The sequence below is a fragment of the Triturus cristatus genome, chromosome 7 (assembly GCF_964204655.1).
Source record: "Triturus cristatus chromosome 7, aTriCri1.1, whole genome shotgun sequence".
Classification (NCBI taxonomy): Eukaryota; Metazoa; Chordata; class Amphibia; order Caudata; family Salamandridae; genus Triturus; species Triturus cristatus.
Window position 1 is genome coordinate 1,590,065,639 of NC_140590.1, and position 22,309 is coordinate 1,590,087,947.

General features: G+C 37.6%; 1 protein-coding gene across 2 annotated transcripts in view; it reads right to left on the bottom strand.

Moving 5' to 3' along the window:
- The window catches only part of LOC146812445 (opsin-5-like), a 665,928-nt gene that overhangs the window by 615,237 nt on the left and 28,382 nt on the right, over nucleotides 1-22,309 (bottom strand). The window contains exon 2 of one of the 2 annotated variants that reach the window (XM_085614597.1): nucleotides 10,494-10,650. The exons of the other annotated variant lie outside the window; for it this stretch is intronic. Within the exon in view, the coding sequence (XP_085470723.1) occupies nucleotides 10,494-10,526 (33 nt within the window). The 5' untranslated portion in view covers nucleotides 10,527-10,650. The remainder of the gene's footprint in view (nucleotides 1-10,493; nucleotides 10,651-22,309) is intronic. 2 annotated transcript variants of the gene reach the window in all.

Consider the following 22,309-nt stretch of genomic DNA (forward strand, 5'->3'; position numbering starts at 1 on the left):
GAGGGTTGAAGTACGGTGCGCCCATTGTCACGATCTAATTACTTATAGGGAGACCAGTGTTTCCCTAGTGAACAGTAAAATAGATCAGCACACTTGTCGTACCGTCTAATATTCCCAATCTTTCTTTCCTCTGTCCCTGCATGAACACAATGGCTCTTTTAAGAGCCAACCTTACCTTTCATCTATTTTTTATATATGTTTTTAAAAACGTGTTTTTTTTTTTTACCGTACGCGTAATGTTTTTGTTTTTTTTTTTTAAACAGTAAAAATCAATTATCACATTACAAGGTCCTTGAGAGACTACAATTATTATTATTGACTTACCATACCCACTCAAAAAAATATTTATTCATTTGTTTTAAAAAAAAATTGCTTTAAAAATGGTTCTAGTTTTCGAAAATTTTCTATATCAATCTGAAAAAAAAGAAAAAAGTATTAATATTTTTAAAACATTTTATAATACAGTACACATATTTACATATTTTTCAAAAAATATTTTTGCCTTATTTTTGCTGTTTTCAGAATATATTGCATTTCACTATAAATTGTGAAAGCAATTGCATTCATCATTTTACAGCGGGCAAAAAAAAATAACAATCTCAAAGATTGTATTCAAAAAGCCCAGAATCTCTTTTTACTTAAACTTAACATTATAGAAATGCATAATATTCTAAAAAAATATCATCTAATACCAATACTTATTTCTTTAAAATACCATCTGATATGTTTGTTTCAGAAGTATAATCACAATATTATATCTCAAATAACTCCACAATACATCTGATTCCATTTCCTTTAGGCCAAATAGTAATTTTAAATTTTTTTTGGGATTAAATTTCCAACGGTAATCCAATAAAATTCTAAAGTTTAATTTGTCCAGATCTCACAGATTCTCTGTAACATTTTGGTTCACGAAAATTTTTTGAATAATTTATTAAGTCCACAATAGAATTGGTTACTTTTCCGCATGGCCAAATAGTAATTTTTAAAATCATTTTTGAAAAAATTTCCAATGGCACTCCAATAACATTCCAAAATTTAAATTGTGCAGATGTTACTGATTATCTCTAAATTATTGGTTTTTGAAAGTTTCATTAAAAATTAAAAAAGTCCACATTACAATTGGTTATCTTTCCATTAGGCCAAATGATAATTTAAAAAATCTTTTTTTTAGAAAATTCCAATGGTAATCCAGTAAAATGGTAAAATTATTTTGTCCAGATCTTGCCAAGTCTCTCTAAAATTTAGGTTTCAGGAAGATTAGATAGGAATTTGCTAAATCAAAAGGCAAACGTTGTTTGAAAATCAATTGAGAATCATTACACAGTGTCCAGCCTTTTTCACATTTAAGATAAACTGTGTAATGTCCAGAAGTAACAGTAGGTCCATCATGGAAAATTATTCCAACAGTTACAAAAGTTTTTCCTGAAATTGATAATTGCTGTCCTGTAAACTTCTTTATTAAAGTATCCAATTTTGAACCATCAGCTCTACATCGTTGCATCATTAAAATTACATACTGTCCGTATTCCTTTAAAATTAATGTTGAAAACATGTCAGATTTACACTCACTGCATTTCATGCTATGATTAGCATCTTTAACTAATTTTGCAAAAGTGACTGTTTTACTCTCTGGCAATGTCAAATAAATAAACCTTTCATTATCAACATTAGAGCCACATATATTATAACAGTTTTCACAACTATGTTCCCATTTATAAGAGAGACCAAATAAAATATCAATTGCAACTTCTTCTACTTCCAGTACTTGAAGAAAATACATCAAAAATTCGTGTGCATCTTGCTGTTCATTTTGAGAAAACTGTGTTGGTCCTGAACATATATCTAAAAGTTTTCTAATTTCAGTAGCACTTTCTATTTGAGTTTTATCTTTACTCAGCTTTTGAAAAAGGAGACTCAGCTCAGAACAGAATCTTTTTCCCTGATTTACTATTATCTGCTCTTGCAAACTTTCCAGATAAAATGCAACATTCAGCACTACATTTGCGTTGCAGTTGACACCAGAGCTATTTTCAAAATGACATCCTACAACCTGTTCTTCATTTTCCTTTTTCTTTTTGCTTGCAATTACATCACTCCTCTTTTTTTTCCTCTTCTCTACATCTTCATTACAGATATTCTCATTTTTTCTTTTACGAGAAACTACACGTTTCTCCAACACAGGATACTGACCTAAATGAGGAGCATAGCTTCTTCTTAATCTATTATACTCCTTTACACAGTTTGTATCAGCACTAACTTTTGAATCATCAAAGTCTATCATGAATAAACCTGATAATGTTTTCACTCGTGACAAAGCAACATATGCCATACCTTCTTTGAACACAGTTGAACCAATGTTCACAAATGCACAATCTACAGTCAATCCTTGAGACTTGTGAATAGTTACAGCATATGCTAGAGAAAACGGAAACTGCTTCCTACGTACATATAAGTCTTTCACAAGCATGAAACGAACTGTACAACGACAAATATCTTTAACTTCTTCTATCTGATCAAATTTTATTTTTAAACATTCAATTCCATCTTTTTTCTGATAATTAATAAAACCCACAACTCTTCCCATAGCTCCATTAACTAAACCTTTTTCAACATCCAAATTTCTTCTTAAAAATACTCTACAGTTCATGCAAACATATAGATTTTTTTCTAATCCAGCTGTTTTGGAGATGTTCTTCTCTAGTGAGTCCAATTTATTTTTCAGTTTGCCTGTTACTGTGACAGTAATTCTTCCATCCTCAATTTTATCCACTGCTTCCAATTTCCTGATCTCTTCCTTTTCCAATTTCAAAAGCTCCTCATTAAATATTGAGCATTCACGTAGAGTTGGCATTAAGCAGATGACACTTTTGTTTTCTGCAATGTTCTTGTATATTTTCTCTGCAACTATTTCTTCCTTTGGAAATGAATTATGTAGCAGCCGACTCTGTAATGCTTTTTTGCCAACTTCTGTGAGTAGTCCAATTCTGATATCTTTCAGAATACTTCCATATTCTTCATCGCTTGCTTGCCTCATATTAGTAGTAAGTTCCTTGTACTCAAAGAAGGACCAAATATTTGTATTTCCGATGCTTCCCAATGACTTCTTCGTGTCTTCATGTGTGACAGTATTAAACACTGGTTGTCCTTTAACTGGAGTAAGTTGCAAAAGATCTCCAAAAACTATGACGTGTTTTCCACCAAATAACATGTCATAGTCTGTCTTCAAAATTTGCTGCATTCTTAAATGCACAAAGGCAAGCATTAAGTTTGATACCATGCTCACCTCATCAATAATGAGAACTTGCATCTTCTTCAATATTCTTGAAACTTCCAAGGATGCTTCTCCAGTTAGCTTGTTGTATTGTATTTTGTTCTCATGCTCCACTGGTAACATTAGCAAACGATGTAAAGTGATTCCTTTTATGTTATATGCTGCTAACCCAGTTGGAGCAGTAACCACACAAGACAAAGTAGAATCTGTTTTTTGCTGTAGGTAGCTTCTGATGACTTTTATAAGGAAACTTTTTCCAGTTCCAGCTTGTCCGCTTACATACATCCTGATTGGATGAAATGATGTGCATGAGCACTCTTTTTTTTCATGTAGAAATCCGTGATCAATTTTGTTTCTGATCTCTTCATAAATTTGTTGCTGCTCTTGATTCAGTTGTCTTTCCAAATTTTCTAAGTCTATAAATTCTTCTTGAGCTTGATTCATAGCCGTTTCCACTTCATTCATGGCTATTGATGCTTCATTTTCAACGATTGGTTGTCCTAGGGCAGGGGTCTTCAAACTGTGGGGCGCGACCCCCAGGGGGGCCGTGGAGTGATGCAAAGGGGGTCGCGCCTTCCCATTCACACTTCTGCCCAGGCCCAAGGGCTTCAACCCCCCCCCCCTTCCCCCGTCCTGTGTCTCAGTCCGGGCTGCTGCAGTGAAACTTGAGCTGCTGGGGGCTCAGCTGGGCAGTGTCTGGATTCCTATCTCCGGCACCCCCGTGTTTTTTCACAGGTCTTTAAAGACCATTTAACATGCCTTTGTAAACTGCTTACAGAGGCTTAGGTTTTTTTGCTGGTTCCAGTACCCCCTGGGTCCCCACTGTGCCTATTCCTTACATTTGGATTTTACATACACTGCCATAGTGTGAGAATGCATTTCATGGAAAGGAATACAAAGTTGGCTTCCTGGGGGCGCCGTGTGTGAAAGTTTATTGTGCTTTTGAAGCACCTGCTGCAGCGTTTCTTTCCCCGGCAATTACCAGGCCTCACATAAATGTCAAGATAACTTGTGTGATTAATTATCTTCCTGGAGAGAGATCAGAATTTTGTATAGTTGAGGTTTTGACTTAGGTGAAGTTAGGGCAGAGGGTTAATATGCCTGCTGCAAAGAACGTGTACCAAGTAGATTACAGAGTGCGTATGATGTGAACAGATCAGCAGGTTACTGCTTTCAAAAGAGACATCCTTTTGTTACTTGCAATTTATAACTTAAAGTCCTAATAGAGAATAGTGAGCTATTAACTTTCATCCTAGAACAGCATACACACTACAAAGTATACATTATTAGACCATTGATTAATGTTGCAAAAAGGGTTAATTTGGCTAGAAATCAATTCTTATTATTAAAGGAAACTCCCAACTATGCTGTTTCTTTTTCGACTCTGCTTTTGTGCTTCTCCACACCAAGCACTCTTAACTATACTGCCTACCAGTATGGATGACATGTGACTCCTACACTTTTAGTCCTTTGGCTTATGTAACATTTCCTATACACTGATTTACACACTTATGATTGATTGTCTCTGTGTATTGTGTGTGTGATGCAAAGTGCTCGGACACCCTACACTGGTATGAGTGGCACTATATAACTAATTCAATGCATCTGAGAGTGTGGGGTTATGGAGACTTGGTCACTGTTAAAGGGTGCTAGTGAGAGAATCCGTGGTGGGGGTGGTCATTGTGGGGGGCACCAACAAACATGTTCGCACAGGGCACCACCAGCACTAAAGCTGGCCCTGGGAAGTATGCACAGATAAGCGCTGAAAATACCGCTTTAGGTGACTGTTTTTTTTTTGTACCGACTGGGCCACCAAAATAATCTGCTGGCAACCCTAACCATAGGACTGGAAGTTTGTTGCAGGATCAGCACATTATTTATTTTCTTCACCCTCGATCCCTGATTAATGCCGCAATAGTTTAACTTAGATCTTAAAGTCTACGCCCCGTCAATAACATGCTGAGTTACTTCATGGGTCTGGGAATGCACCCTGCATTCAGACAACTCATTCCTCATTCTCGCCCTTCATTGTCACGCTCACCCTGCACTCACAGTGATCACAATGCACTCACACTGATCACCATGCACTTGCACCATTCACCCGCTCACCCTGCACTCACAGTGATCACAATGCACTCACACTGATCACCATGCACTTGCACCATTCACCCGCTCACCCTGCACTCACAGTGATCACAATGCACTCACACTGATCACCATGCACTTGCACCATTCACCCGCTCACCTTGCACTCACAGCGATCACAATGCACTCACACTGATCACCATGCACTTGCACCATTCACCCGCTCACCCTGCACTCACAGTGATCACTCTGCTCTCAAAATGCACTTGTCCTGCTCACACTATACCTCAACCTGCAGTCACACGAGTACACTACTCATCCTGCACTCATGTGACACTTCACTCACCTGTCCCCCTCACTACTCAATATGCAACTCACTCAAACAAGCCCATCAGTAATCATACATTCATTCATCCCATTCTGAACTTGCATCCGCACCCAAAATGAGAGAGGACAGCAAGGGAGTGAGAGAATTTGATTGAAGAGGTCAGGGATGAGGAGAAATGTGAATTGCCGAAGAGAAGTGTGGACACGCAAGAAGTGAGTGTGATCCAAAGGTGAGGGCTTCTGTTAGAACAAAGGGGAGATGTGAAAGAGGAATGGGGGGACTGGAGAGGTGTAAGATACTAATAGACAAAAATTTGAATGAAGAGACGAGGTGAATGAGAAGTACTGAGGGGCACGGGAGGTGACAGGGCCAGAGAGGCCATGAGATAAATGTGAGAGACTGTTAGAGATGAGGGCAGTGAAAGGACAGAATGGCAAGAGGTGATTAAAGGTGAAGTGAGAGGTTGAATGGGGAGAGTTCAGAAGTTGTAAAAAGGGGTGAAAGAAAATGACCTGCAAAGTGAGAGAGGGATCCGGGGTTAGGAGAGGAGAGAGGGATGGAAGGGAGGGGGTGAGAGGAAAGCTGCATGGGTAAAAGGCTTAACTCTACACAAAACCGCCAGGGTTTTAAGGGACCCCTGCTTCTTCCGGTCAGGGCCAGGTGAGCTTCTAATGTGGCAGCACGTATTGCTGCAGAATGGAAGGCCCTTCACAAACGTTGACTTGAAATCTTTCTGATGATAATTGCTGTATTTTGGTTATAAATGGGTACTGATTGGGTGAAATCTTTCCTCAGCGTTACTGTGTGTAACAAATATCAAAATAATGAAGCAATGCTATCCCAAAATACGCGGCATCACATAACCTTATTTACATTTTCATCCCACGCAATTTAGTCAACAGGTTTAGACATTTTTGTCAAGAGGGGGTCCTTACGCCTCAAAATGTTGACAGGGGGGTCTCGGCATCCAAAAGTTTGAAGACCTCTGTCCTAGGGGATCTTGACTGAGTGTTCCTGAACTTTGGCTGTCCTGAGAACTGTCTCTAGCTATTTCTGCTGCAATTGTAGTTTCCTGTTCAATTTCTTCATTTAACATTTGCAGATAACTTGAGAATGTACTGCATTGTATGCTGTCTTTGCAAGCATTAAAAGAATCTTCATAGCTTTGAAATTCTCCCAGTAGTTCATCCTCTGTACGCCATGGTTTAAACAACTGTAAAAGAGCCAAGTAGTAAAATTCCTTCTTGTCAGTAGTGTCGCAACTCAGCTTCCTGTGATTTATCAAACTTCCTTTTGTTTGCTTCACCAAACATCCTTCCTCACCAACGACTTTATATTTTCCATTGTTGATGTCTTCTGCGGCTTTCCGTGAATAAATGTAGTTCTGCAGCACTTCATAGAGACACATGTTCTCCAGATGTTGACTTCTCTTGGGATAATATGTGTCCAACATGTTTGATTTCAAAATATCTGTACTTTCTGGGTCATTCTCGGCCAAATATTCAATTTCTCCTACAGATTTCAGTACCCGATTTCTCATTGCTGCAAGGCCTAAACTTGCCCAAATTATTCTTCTTGACTTCGAGTAGAGACTTGCAGAAGATAACCTATCTGAACATTCGTAGGATCCAATTTCTCGATGCGATAACATCTTCAAACTGAAACTGTACAGCTTCTTACTGACAGTCTTCTCGTGAGAAATCTCTTCCCACATTTCCTTCAATTCTGTTTTTTCTGATTTCGTAATGTAAGACGTTACATATCGAGCAACAGCAATGGAATTGTCAGCTACATACTGTATATCCATGTTAGCGTTCCACATGGATAAAATGACTGGGTTGTAGTCATTTATATTTTTTTATTCTTCTTTTCTTTTTAGGTTGTAGGTATTCTTAGGTGATTTTCTTGTGATAGTATGTCTCACAGCTGACATAAAACTGTTGACTCTTCCATTTGAAAGAACAGGTCTAGGAAATCCAAATCGACATTTAGTGTAGTATTTATCTTTGCTCTTGTATTTCCGTCGACAGTATTTTCCACACCGATGACTTTGGAAACGTAAAACTTGCTCCTTTAACTTTTTCTCTTCTGTGCTTTTTGGTATAGCACATGTTGCATATTCTTCAATGAAAGATAACACTGCTTCATCAGTATCTGTTCCAAACTTTGGGGCATCCTTGATCCACAACAGCATATGAATATGAGGAGCACCTCTTGCCTGGTACTCTTTTCTCCAAAAGAAATCTACTACTTCTCCAAGAGGTGGATTTTTTTTATTGCAGATGAAGGACATCATAGCCTCAAATCTATGATTGAAATATCTGCAAACATTAACCGGATCCAATGAGCACAGTTCTCCTGCTGTCTTGTATTCGATGTTTTTAATGTTTGAATTTGCCTCTCGTAGAAAATCCAGTAAATCATCCCAAGCGTACTCCGCACAGCTTAGGGTAAGGAACCATGTTGGTGTTCCTAAATTGCGTAACATGCATTTTAGTTCACCATGGCGTCGGTACCAATATTCATTTGTCCCACGCTGACAAGCCATCAGATTGATCAGTTGTGTTTCCAAATGATCATCTCGCTGCTGCACTTTCTCCATAAAATCCTTAGCAGACACATTTTGTAAATGTACTCCACTTTTTAAAATGTGATTTACTGCATAAGACAGTGCAGACAAGTCGCTTTCAAATAAAAGATGGAACAAATAAGGAATACTTTGTCGAAATCTGGGATCTTCAGCATATAGTCTTGTAGTCCGATACTCAGAAGCTGGAATCTGTTCTGGACGTTCATCGTATCGTCCTCCTTTTCCTTTAGGAAACAGCTGGGGAAAACATCGAGCTTCCAAGCTCTCCTCCCATACACTCACGGGAGTTCCTTTTGCTTTCTTCATCTGAAAGAGATCAATATTATCTCCCATAACTTCTTTTGAATGAAGAGGATGTATGCTAAAATGTTCATAAATTTCTTCTTCCTTTGACTTGTCCACTTTTTCAATTTGTCCAGTTGGTGTTTCTGTGTCTTCTTGTAAATCTTCTTCTTCTTCTTCTTCTTCTTCTATATAAATTGATTCATACCATTTGTTATTCCTTTTCAAATACAAATTTGCTCTTTGTACTTTCCGCACATCTACCAGCTCCTGCCAAATCTTCTTATTCTTTGTAGGTACACCATTAACCAGAATAACTAATGGTTCAGTTTCCAAAGTATCCGCATCAATAGTTTCCATATTTTTTTTCAAATCCAAGGGCAAATACACCACTCTTCCTTTTAAACCTCTCAGTAAATCTGAAGGAGGTAATTTACCAGTTTTGGGCTCCATACGTACTATGGTCTGGAACGGATGAACACATTGAATGAGTATAGACTCATATGTATTTAATTCAGAAAGTTCAGCAGGAATAGCATCCAATTCTAAATTATTATGTACAGCTCTGGTCGGCATTCTATTTTCCTCTAACTTGTTGTGACAGTATTTACAAATACGCTGATCTTCACCCAAATCAAAACAATTTTCTAGAAATATATATGTGGCAAAATCCTTCCACTTATAATTATCTTCATTTTCACTCTTTCTGTAGATATCAACATTCCTAGTTTGTTTTCTATAATGAGTTCTGCGGCAACAAATACAAGTAAAATTTGGTCTTTCATTAGAGACTATTGCAAATTTTGTTATGTGATCATTAAATGTGTTACTTACAGAGGGTTCTACATTCTCTTCCACTTCTTCCTCATTTACTGTGTCCTTCTCTGCACTGTTTTGTTCAGGACCAAAGTAACAAAACTGAATTTCATCAACAACCTTCTCTACATCTGATACCGTTCCTCGGAACAGAGCCCTATTCAATTCATTTAACTTTATTGCTGGACTTTTGGCAAAATACAACCGTCTCACAAACTTTCTCATTTCAGTATGATGAACAGCCAGCATCCTAAAATGATGGAAAACACTATTGCACACTTTTCTAGATAGACAAGCCAGAGAATGACCCTGCAAACCAGTATTCTCTCTCACTCTGCATGGATCCAGACTTTGAAGCACCTTAATCTTCTGTTTTATACTTTTTTTACTATATTCTCTTAGAAACTCTCGAAATTTGTCAATAGATTCCTGACGCACAGTGCAAATACTACTACAATTCCAAGTGTACACTGGGGCTTTAGGACGTCTCCCCATAGCCTCATCTGCCATCACTTGTACCTCATCTCTTGGAACCATTATCTCCTTCTCCATTATGCAACCATTTTTTACTTCGTAAGAACGACCTCTGGTGTCAACTGCATGCAGCAAACTATTACTTTGAAAATAGCTCTCTTCATTAAAAAAAGGTTCACTACTTGAACTATGCATCCACTTTCCTAAAAACACTTTACAAAAGTTTGTTCTGTTCACTACTCTTTTCCTTTTGCTATGTGATTTCAGTACATTAACCATTTTGTCTAATGTACGCATCCTATTCAAAATTAAAATGAATAGTTTCCTTTTTAATTCTAATGCCTTTGCTGCAATGGCTTCTATTTCTTTTTTTCTTTTATAAAACTTTGTCTTTTTCTTATATTTCTTCACATCCTTCATCAAATTGGACATAACTCTACTCTGAAACATTTTTCTACGTATCTCTTTAAACGCAGTTTTTCTATTTATATAAATCTTTTCAGTTGCTGAAGGTATATTTACATTAACTAAATTGTCAATTTTTTCCTCTCCTTTTTTGTTCAAAACATCCTTTCGAGTACAGACATTTTGTACATTTTTCATTCTTTTGAATATATTTTTTAGAAATTTTTTTGTCTGCTTACCAGAAGATTTTTTCTTTTTCCCAACATGAGCATCTTCTACTAACTTTGGTCCTCTAGTTGTCTTCAAATAAAGGTTTTTTTTGTGCGTTTTTTGAACTCTGGATTTTGTAGGCATCTTAAATTTTGTCCACTGCTCTTCAGCAATACCTGAAAAAAACTAAAAAAAAATTCCTTTTTTTTATTTAAATATATTACTACATTTCTTTTCACAATAGTCACAAAACGTAATTTCTTTGCCAATTTGAATGCACACTTACTGCTCTTTTTTTTGGCAAGTTAAAATCACTTTTACATACTGACACATTATGAAACCACTTTTCAGTTTTTTTAAAAAGCTCATGACCAGACTGCTTTTTCAGACCACCACCATGTGTATCCTGGGTGACTGCCTACACTCCAGCAAGGGCAACCAGCCTTAGTGATGCTGCATGTATTTGCATTACAGACTGAAATCTGAAAACCCCACTCGCTTGTAAATACTGTGCATGATTCCACATGGCAAGCAGCTGGGTGTGTGCTAAGAGTCTGCTTCTTCCCCCAAAAAATCGCTCCCCCTTTTTCCTACTAATGCAACTGTGAAATCACCAGAGCAAAACGCAATAAATCTCTGCCTGTAATTCCTATTTCCACACAGAGTCATGTTTTCACATTAGTCCCAAAACGAAATTTCTTTGCCAATTTGAATGCACACTTACTGCTCTTTTTTTTTGGCAAGTGAAAATCACTTTTACAGACTGACACATTATGAAACCACTTTTCAGTTTTTTTAAAAAGCCCATGACCAGACTGCTTTTTCAGACCACCACCATGTGTATCCTGGGTGACTGCCTACACTCCAGCAAGGGCAACCAGCCTTAGTGATGCTGAATGTATTCGCATTACAGACTGAAACCTGAAAACCCCACTCGCTTGTAAATACTGTGCATGATTATACATGGCAAGCAGCTGGGTGTGTGCTAAGAGTCTGCTTCTGCACCAAAAAATCGCTCCCCCTTTTTCCTACTAATGCAACTGTGAAATCACCAGAGCAAAACGCAATAAATCTCTGCCTGTAATTCCTATTTGCACACAGAGTCATGTTTTCACATTAGTCCCAAAACGAAATTTCTTTCCAATTTGATTGCACACTTACTGCTCTTTTTTTTTGGCAAGTGAAAATCACTTTTACAGACTGACACATTATGAAACCACTTTTCAGTTTTTTTAAAAAGCCCATGTCCAGACTGCTTTTTCAGACCACCACCATGTGTATCCTCGGTGACTACCTACACTCCAGCAAGGGCAACCAGCCTTAGTGATGCTGAATGTATTTGCATTACAGACTGAAACCTGAAAACCCCACTCGCTTCTAAATACTGTGCATGATTATACATGGAAAGGAGCTGGGTGTGTGCTAAGAGTCTGCTTCTTCCCCCAAAAAATCGCTCCCCCTTTTTCCTACTAATGCAACTGTGAAATCACCAGAGCAAAACGCAATAAATCTCTGCCTGTAATTCCTATTTCCACACAGAGTCATGTTTTCACATTAGTCCCAAAACGAAATTTCTTTGCCAATTTGAATGCACACTTACTGCTCTTTTTTTTCCGCAAGTTAAAATCACTTTTACAGACTAACACATTATGAAACCACTTTTCAGTTTTTTTAAAAAGCCCATGACCAGACTGCTTTTTCAGACCACCACCATGTGTATCCTCAGTGACTGCCTACACTCCAGCAAGGGCAACCAGCCTTAGTGATGCTGAATGTATTTGCATTACAGACTGAAACCTGAAAACCCCACTCGCTTGTAAATACTGTGCATGATTATACATGGCAAGCAGCTGGGTGTGTGCTAAGAGTCTGCTTCTGCACCAAAAAATCGCTCCCCCTTTTTCCTACTAATGCAACTGTGAAATCACCAGAGCAAAACGCAATAAATCTCTGCCTGTAATTCCTATTTGCACACAGAGTCATGTTTTCACATTAGTCCCAAAACGAAATTTCTTTGCCAATTTGGTTGCACACTTACTGCTCTTTTTTTTTGGCAAGTGAAAATCACTTTTACAGACTGACACATTATGAAACCACTTTTCAGTTTTTTTAAAAAGCCCATGTCCAGACTGCTTTTTCAGACCACCACCATGTGTATCCTCGGTGACTGCCTACACTCCAGCAAGGGCAACCAGCCTTAGTAATGCTGAATGTATTTGCATTACAGACTGAAACCTCAAAACCCCACTCGCTTCTAAATACTGTGCATGATTATACATGGAAAGGAGCTGGGTGTGTGCTAAGAGTCTGCTTCTTCCCCCAAAAAATCGCTCCCCCTTTTTCCTACTAATGCTACTGTGAAATCACCAGAGCAAAACGCAATAAATCTCTGCCTGTAATTCCTATTTGCACACAGAGTCATGTTTTCACATTAGTCCCAAAACGAAATTTCTTTGCCAATTTAAATGCACACTTACTGCTCTTTTTTTTTGGCAAGTGAAAATCACTTTTACAGACTGACACATTATGAATCCACTTTTTAGATTTTTTTAATTGCACATGTCCAGACTGCTTTTTCAGACCACCACCATGTGTATCCTGGGTGACTGCCTACACTCCAGCAAGGGCAACCAGCCTTAGTGATGCTGAATGTATTTGCATTACAGACTGAAACCTGAAAACCCCACTCGCTTCTAAATACTGTGCATGATTATATATGGCAAGCAGCTGGGTGTGTGCTAAGAGTCTGCTTCTGCACCAAAAAATCGCTCCCCCTTTTTCCTACTAATGCAACTGTGAAATCACCAGAGCAAAACACAATAAATCTCTGCCTGTAATTCCTATTTGCACACAGAGTCATGTTTTCACATTAGTCCCAAAACGAAATTTCTTTGCCAATTTAAATGCACACTTACTGCTCTTTTTTTTTGGCAAGTGAAAATCACTTTTACAGACTGACACATTATGAATCCACTTTTTAGATTTTTTTAATTGCACATGTCCAGACTGCTTTTTCAGACCACCACCATGTGTATCCTGGGTGACTGCCTACACTCCAGCAAGGGCAACCAGCCTTAGTGATGCTGAATGTATTTGCATTACAGACTGAAACCTGAAAACCCCACTCGCTTCTAAATACTGTGCATGATTATATATGGCAAGCAGCTGGGTGTGTGCTAAGAGTCTGCTTCTGCACCAAAAAATCGCTCCCCCTTTTTCCTACTAATGCAACTGTGAAATCACCAGAGCAAAACGCAATAAATCTCTGCCTGTAATTCCTATTTGCACACAGAGTCATGTTTTCACATTAGTCCCAAAACGAAATTTCTTTGCCAATTTAAATGCACACTTACTGCTCTTTTTTTTTGGCAAGTGAAAATCACTTTTACAGACTGACACATTATGAATCCACTTTTTAGATTTTTTTAATTGCACATGTCCAGACTGCTTTTTCAGACCACCACCATGTGTATCCTGGGTGACTGCCTACACTCCAGCAAGGGCAACCAGCCTTAGTGATGCTGAATGTATTTGCATTACAGACTGAAACCTGAAAACCCCACTCGCTTCTAAATACTGTGCATGATTATATATGGCAAGCAGCTGGGTGTGTGCTAAGAGTCTGCTTCTGCACCAAAAAATCGCTCCCCCTTTTTCCTACTAATGCAACTGTGAAATCACCAGAGCAAAACGCAATAAATCTCTGCCTGTAATTCCTATTTGCACACAGAGTCATGTTTTCACATTAGTCCCAAAACGAAATTTCTTTGCCAATTTAAATGCACACTTACTGCTCTTTTTTTTTGGCAAGTGAAAATCACTTTTACAGACTGGCACATTATGAATCCACTTTTTAGATTTTTTTAATTGCACATGTCCAGACTGCTTTTTCAGACCACCACCATGTGTATCCTCGGTGACTGCCTACACTCCAGCAAGGGCAACCAGCCTTAGTGATGCTGAATGTATTTGCATTACAGACTGAAACCTGAAAACCCCACTGGCTTCTAAATACTGTGCATGATTATACATGGAAAGGAGCTGGGTGTGTGCTAAGAGTCTGCTTCTTCCCCCAAAAAATCGTTCCCCCTTTTTCCTACTAATGCAACTGTGAAATCACCAGAGCAAAACGCAATAAATCTCTGCCTGTAATTCCTATTTCCACACAGAGTCATGTTTTCACATTAGTCCCAAAACGAAATTTCTTTGCCAATTTGAATGCACACTTACTGCTCTTTTTTTTGGCAAGTTAAAATCACTTTTACAGACTGACACATTATGAATCCACTTTTTAGATTTTTGTATCCTCGGTGACTGCCTACACTCCAGCAAGGGCAACCAGCCTTAGTGATGCTGAATGTATTTGCATTACTGACTGCAACCTGAAAACCCCACTCGCTTGTAAATACTGTGCATGATTATACATGGCAAGCAGCCGGGTGTGTGCTAAGAGTCTGCTTCTTCCCCCAAAAAATCGCTCCCCCTTTTTCCTACTAATGCTACTGTGAAATCACCAGAGCAAAACGCAATAAATCTCTGCCTGTAATTCCTATTTGCACACAGAGTCATGTTTTCACATTAGTCCCAAAACGAAATTTCTTTTCCAATTTAAATGCACACTTACTGCTCTTTTTTTTTGGCAAGTGAAAATCACTTTTACAGACTGACACATTATGAATCCACTTTTTTGATTTTTGTATCCTCGGTGACTGCCTACACTCCAGCAAGGGCAACCAGCCTTAGTGATGCTGAATGTATTTGCATTACTGACTGCAACCTCAAACCCTTAAAGTATTCCTTATTTTTACCAGTACACCTTAATTTATCATGAAAAAATAGTCTATATTATTTTACATGTTCCTCACATTTAAATTTCTCCCAAAACAGAAAATAATAAACACAACTTCTACAAAAGGAATTCCAATTCTATTATTCATTTCTTAATTTACCATATACATCCCCTCTCTAACTCTAAACTCACCTTTAAAATTAGTTAGTTGTGAAAGAAATGTGGCACTCAAACAGCAGATTATCAGAGCCAGGATCTCTGTTCTCTACACCTCTCTCCTCTCAGCAGAACCAGATAATGGCAAACTTTCCCTCTATTTTTCCACACATATACATGTAAGTTTCAAATCTCAGTGCTTCCCCCTTTTTTTCAAATGTAATCACACATTTCTATTGGTTGAAAACCAACCCTTTTCCAAAAGTACCCTTCCCCCAACTTGACTTCTGCCTAGTACCCTTCCCCCAACTTGACTTCTGCCTGCTACCATAGCAACAGCTCATGGAACACTGCTGTGTGGAGTTAGGTCAGAAGTTCGCCACACAATGTTTCAATTCCACAGAGCAAGAGTGCTTGACTTTTCAAACCTAACAGCAAATCCATAGTACTGTTCTTTGGTAACACATTTTTTTGTACCAATACAAAACATGCTTCTATTAATTTACACATACAGCCTAGTTTTTATTCTAGAATGGTATGAAACAGCCAATCAGTTCTTTTTGTTTGAAAAAAATATGTATGCCTCCATTTCCAAACTGTCTTTCTTTTCATATTGCCATTCTACTGAAAGACACCTCCTGAGTGCATCCAGTTCTCCTTTGAAGATGTTCACAGTGTGGATTGTAGGGCACAGCTATGTCTTCTGGAGTGAAAAGTTTGCAGAGAAAACAGGTATGGTGAGAGACCTTGCTTTGCCAAATGTAGACATTAAATGGATTGGTCAGAGAGGGTTAAAGTGGCACCAATTGATGCCATTGGTGAAATCCTTCATGCAAATCCAACACCCTGACCTCATAATAGTGCACTGTGGTGGCAATGACCTAGGCACTTTGACTGGGGTAGGTCTGGAAATGCTTATGAAGGACACCTTTGCACAACTGTTTTCACTTTTCCCTAAAACTGCCTTTGTGTTTTCCAACATATGCCAAAGGCAAAAATGGAACTGGTCCAATCATTTCTGTCCGCAAATTGACAAAGCAAGAAAGCACGTCAACAAATCTGTTTCTGCTTTCCTCCGTGACTATGGTATGGGTGCCATTTACCACAACAACTTGCGTTATGACATGCAAGACATTTATAGAGGAGATGGTGTGCACTTCAATGATGAAGGGAACAGAGTCTTCCTCTTGAACCTTAGACTCTGCATCGGTACTTACTTGTAGGTACCACTTAAAAAATGACTTCATAAACACAACGGCTCTTTTTAGAGCTCCCTAACATCTAAACTCTTAAATCTGCATTTCATTTCTTTTTTTATTTATTTTTTCTTCCGTACGCTTACCGTAAGCTTACCGTACGCGTACCCCGTGATTTTTTTTAAAATCAATAAACGTTTTCTTTGTACTTTACAGTCCTTCTTTGACCCCCTCACAAATGTAAGGGGGTCTGTAACTCTCCTCCTTGCCCCCTTTTCAAGATATCACTCTTTTTTTTCTGAGTGAAACACACGAAATGGCGGCCGCCGCTTCCTGGTTTCGGCCGATTCGAATGTTTACTAAGATCTAACAGCCAATCAGAATCGCGCTTGCGCACGCCACCGTACGGTAAGCTTTTTTTTTTTATTATTTTTTTTAACGTGCGCGTACGGTAAGCGCACGTCTTGCTTTCATAACGTTAGATTTCTACGCTGTTTGCGTTCATTTACGCAATTTGCGTAGACGTACATCACGTGCGCAGCGCGTAACGCGTACGCTGCACGCGCTTGTTACACGGAAGTGAAGGGGCGTGCCTGTTTTGCGCATGCGCGCGTGCGCGTGTCTTTTTTACGCGCATGCGTACTTTTACCGTAAGCGCTCCGTAAGCGTAACGTACGCGCACGGTGGGTCATGTGATCATGAAACACAACTTTTGATTGGTTGAAACTACTTTCAGTTCTAGAACTCTCCTACACCACACCCATTCCCCTCATTTCTGCTTGTGATCCCTTAGGAGAAGGAGCTGAGTTGTCTTTGTGATACGATGGCAGAACAGCAGAACTCTTCTGAGAGTGAGGCTAGCAGCACTACCTTGAGGCAGAGAAGGAGGAAACAAAAGAGCTCTTTCATATGGGAGTATTTTTCTTTTCCAGAGGGCAAGAAAAAGGTAAATGCACCCTTAGTGACTTGTAAGCTTTGTGGCCGTGTACTTTCAAGAGGGAATCCCAACAAGAAGTATTCCTTCGGGAATCACACCATGTTGAGACACCTTCAAGATGTACACGGTAGGACATTTGCTCGACATACTGAAGGTAACCCTTCAGTAAGTCAACCAAGCACATCCACAGCAGCTCAGCCTGGTCCATCATCTGCAGGGCCGAGTCCATCTTCGGCAGGTCAGCTGAGCCCTTCATCTGTGGGGGGAGCATCTCCTTTTTCTCGTCCTCTGGAAATCAACCATCGGTTTTCGAGGGTTTTAGTTCGGTGCGCCACTTGTCATGATCTAATTTGTCATAGGGAGACCAGTGTTGCCCTAGTGAACAATTTAATAGATCAGCACATTTGTCGTAACGACTAATATTCCCACTCTTTCTTTCCTCTGTCCCTGCATGAACACAACGGCTCTTTTAAGAGCCAACCTTACCTTTCAACTTTTTTTATATATATTTTGTTAAACTTTTTTTTATTTTTTTTTACCGTACGCGTAATTTTTTTTTTTTTTTTTTTAAAACACTAAAAATCAATTATCACATTAGAAGGTCCTTGAGAGACTACAATGAAAAACTGAAAATGTGATTGTGGAGAAGTGGAAAAAAGGGACTATGAAATTTTTGACTTACCATACCCACTCAAAAAATTATTTATTAATTTAAATTTAATTTTAATTGCTTTAAAAATGGTTCAAGTTTTCGAAAATTTTCTATCTCAATCTGAAAAAAAAGAAAAAAGTATTAATATTTAATAAAACATTTTATAATCAAGTACACATATTTACATATTTTCCCCAAAAAAATTTTGCCTTTTTTTTGCTGTTTTCAGAATATATTGCATTTCACTATAAATTGTGAAAGCAATTGCATTCATCATTTAACAGCGGGCAAAAAAAAAATAACAATCTCAAAGATTGTTTTAAAAAAGCCCAGAATCTCTTTTTGCTTAAACATAACATTATAGAAATGCATAATATTCTTAAAAAATATCATCTAATATCAATACTTATTTCTTTAAAATACCGTCTGACAATTTTGTTTCAGAAGTATAATCACAAAAATATTATGTCTCAAATAACTCCACAATACATCTGGTTCCATTTCCTTTAGGCCAAATAGTAATTTTAAAATTCTTTTTTGATTAAATTTCCAATGTTAATCCAATAAAATTCCAAAATTTAAATTGTACAGATCTCACCGATTCTCTGTAACATTTTGGTTTCCGAAAGATTATTTAATAATTAAATAAGTCCACAATACAATTGTTTACCTTTCCTCATGGCCAAATAGTAATTTTAAAAATCTTTTTTGAATAAATTTCCAATGGCAATCCAATAACATTCCAAAATTTAAATTGTGCAGATGTTACCGATTTTGTCTAAATTTTTGGTTTTCCAAAGTTTCATTAAAAATTTAAAAAGTCCACATTACAATTGGTTACCTTTCCATTAGGCCAAATGATAATTTGTAAAATCATTTTTTTTTTAAATTCCAATGGTAATCCAATAATATGGTAAAATTGTTTTGTACAGATCTTGCCAAGTCTCTCTAAAATTTTGGTTTCAGGAAGATTAGATAGGAATTTGCTAAATCAAAAGGCAAACGTTGCTTGAAAATCAATTTTGAATCATTACACAGTGTCCAGCCTTTTTCACATTTAAGATAAACTGTGTAATGTCCAGAAGTAACAGTAGGTCCTTCATGGAAAATTATTGCAACTGTTACAAAAGTTTTTCCTGAAATTGATAATTGCTGTCCTGTAAACTTCTTTATTAAAGTATCTAATTTTGAACCATCAGCTTTACATCGTTGCATCATTAAAATTATATATTGTCCGTATTCCTTTAAAATTAACGTTGAAAACATTTCAGATTTACACTCACCGCATTCCATGCTATGATTAGCATCTTTAACTAATTTAGCAAAAGTGACTGTTTTACTTTCTGGCAATGTTAAATAAATAAACCTTTCAGAATCAACATTAGAGCCACATATATTGTAACAGTTTTCACAACTATGTTCCCATTTATAAGAGAGACCAAACAAATTTTCAATGGGAACCCCTTCTTCTTCCAGTACCTGAAGAAAAAACATCAAGAATTCCTGTGCGTCTTGCTGTACATTTTGAGAAAACTGTGTTCGTCCTGAACATACATCTAAAAGTTTTCTAATTTCAGTAGCACTTTCTATTTGAGTTTTATCATTACTCAGCTTTTGAAAAAGGAGACTCAACTCAGAACAGAATCTTTTTCCCTGATTTACTATTATCTGCTCTTGCACACTTTCCAGATAAAATGCAACATTCAGCACTACATTAGCGTAGCAGTTGACACCAGAGCTATTTTCAAAATGACATCCTACAACCTCTTCTTCATTTTCCTTTTTCTTTTTGCTTGCAATTACATCACTCCTCTTTTTTTTCTCCTCTCTACATCTTCATTACAGATATTCTCATTTCTCCTTTTACGAGAAACTACACGTTTCTCCAACACAGGATACTGACCTAAATGAGGAGCATAGGTTCTTCTTAATCTATTATACTCCTTTACACAATTTGTATCAGCACTAACTTTTGAGTCATCAAAGTCTATCATGAATAAACCAGATAATGTTTTCACTCGTGACAAAGCTACATAAGCCATACCTTCTTTGAACACAGTTGAACCAATGTTCACAAAAGCACAATCTACAGTCAATCCTTGAGACTTGTGAATAGTTACAGCATATGCTAGAGAAAACGGAAACTGCTTCCTACGTACATATAAGTCTTTCACAAGCATGAAACGAACTGAACAACGACAAATATCTTTAACTTCTTCTATCTGATCAAATTTTATTTTTAAACATTCAGTTCCATCTTTTTTCTGATAATTAATAAAACCCACAACTCTTCCCATAGCTCCATTAACTAAACCTTTTTCAACATCCAAATTTCTCCTTAAAAATACTCCACAGTTCATGCAAACATATAGATTTTTTTCTAATCCAGCTGTTTTGGAAATGTTCTTCTCTAGTGAATCCAATTTATTTTTCAGTGTGCCTGCTAATGTGATAGTAATTCTTCCATCCTCAATTTTGTCCACTGCTTCCAATTTCCTGATATCTTCCTTTTCCAATTTTAAAAGCTCCTCATTGAATATTGAGCATTCACGTAGAGTTGGCATTAAGCAGATGACACTTTTCTTTTCTGCAATGTTCTTGTATATCTTCTCTGCAACTATTTCTTCCTTTGGAAATAAATTATGTAGCAGCCGACTCTGTAATGCTTTTTTGCCAACTTCTGTGAGTAGTCCAATCCTGATATCTTTCAGAATACTTCCATATTCTTCATCGTTTGCTTGCCTCATATTAGTAGTAAGTTCCTTGTACTCAAAGAAGGACCAAATATTTGCATTACCGATGCTTCCCAATGACTTCTTTGTGTCTTCATGTGTCACAGTATTAAACACTGGTTGTCCTTTAACTGGAGTAAGTTTTAGAAGATCCCCAAAAACTATGACATGTTTTCCACCAAATAACACGTCATAGTCTGTCCTTAGAATTTGCTGCATTCTTAAATGCACAAAGGCAAGCATTAAGTTTGATACCATGCTCACCTCATCAATAATGAGAACTTGCATCTTCTTCAATACTCTTGAAACTTCCAAGCATGCTTCTCCAGTTAGCTTGTTGTATTGTATTTTGTTCTCATGCTCCACTGGTAACATTAGCAAACGATGTAAGGTGATTCCTTTTATGTTATATGCTGCTAACCCAGTTGGAGCAGTAACCACACAAGACAAAGTAGAATCCGTTTTTTGCTGTAGGTAGCTTCTGATGACTTTTATTAGGAAACTTTTTCCAGTTTCAGCTTGTCCGCTTACATACATCCTGATTGGATGAAATGATGTGCATGAGCACTCTTTTTTTTCATGTAGAAATCCGTGATCAATTTTGTTTCTGATCTCTTCATAAATTTGTTGCTGCTCTTCGTTCAATTGTCTTTCCAAATTTTGTAAGTCTATAAATTCTTCTTGAGCTTGATTCATAGCCGTTTCCACTTCATTCATGGCTATTGATGCTTCATTTTCAACGATTGGTTGTCCTAGGGGATCTTGACTGAGTGTTCCTGAACTTTGGCTGTCCTGAGAACTGTCTCTAGCTACTTCTGCTGCAATTGTAGTTTCCTGTTCAATTTCTTCATTTAACATTTGCAGATAAGTTGTGAATGTACTGCATTGTATGCTGTCTTTGCAAGCATTAAATGAATCTTCATAGCTTTGAAATTCTCCCAGTAGTTCATCCTCTGAACGCCATGGTTTAAACAGCTGTAAAAGAGCCAAGTAGTAAAATTCCTTTTTGTCAGTAGTGTCGCAACTCAGCTTCCGGTGATTTATCAAACTTCCTTTTGTTTGCTTCACCAAACATCCTTCCTCACCAATGACTTCATATTTTCCATTTTTTATGTCTTCTGCGGCTGTCCGTGAATAAATGTAGTTCTGCAGCACTTCATAGAGACACATGTTCTCCAGATGTTGACTTCTCTTGGGATAATATGTGTCCAACATGTTTGATTTCAAAATATCTGTACTTTCTGGGTCATTCTCGGCCAAATATTCAATTTCTCCAACAGATTTCAGTACCCGATTTCTCATTGCTGCAAGGCCTAAACTTGCCCAAATTATTCTTCTTGATTTCGAGTAGAGACTTGCAGAAGATAACCTATCTGAACATTC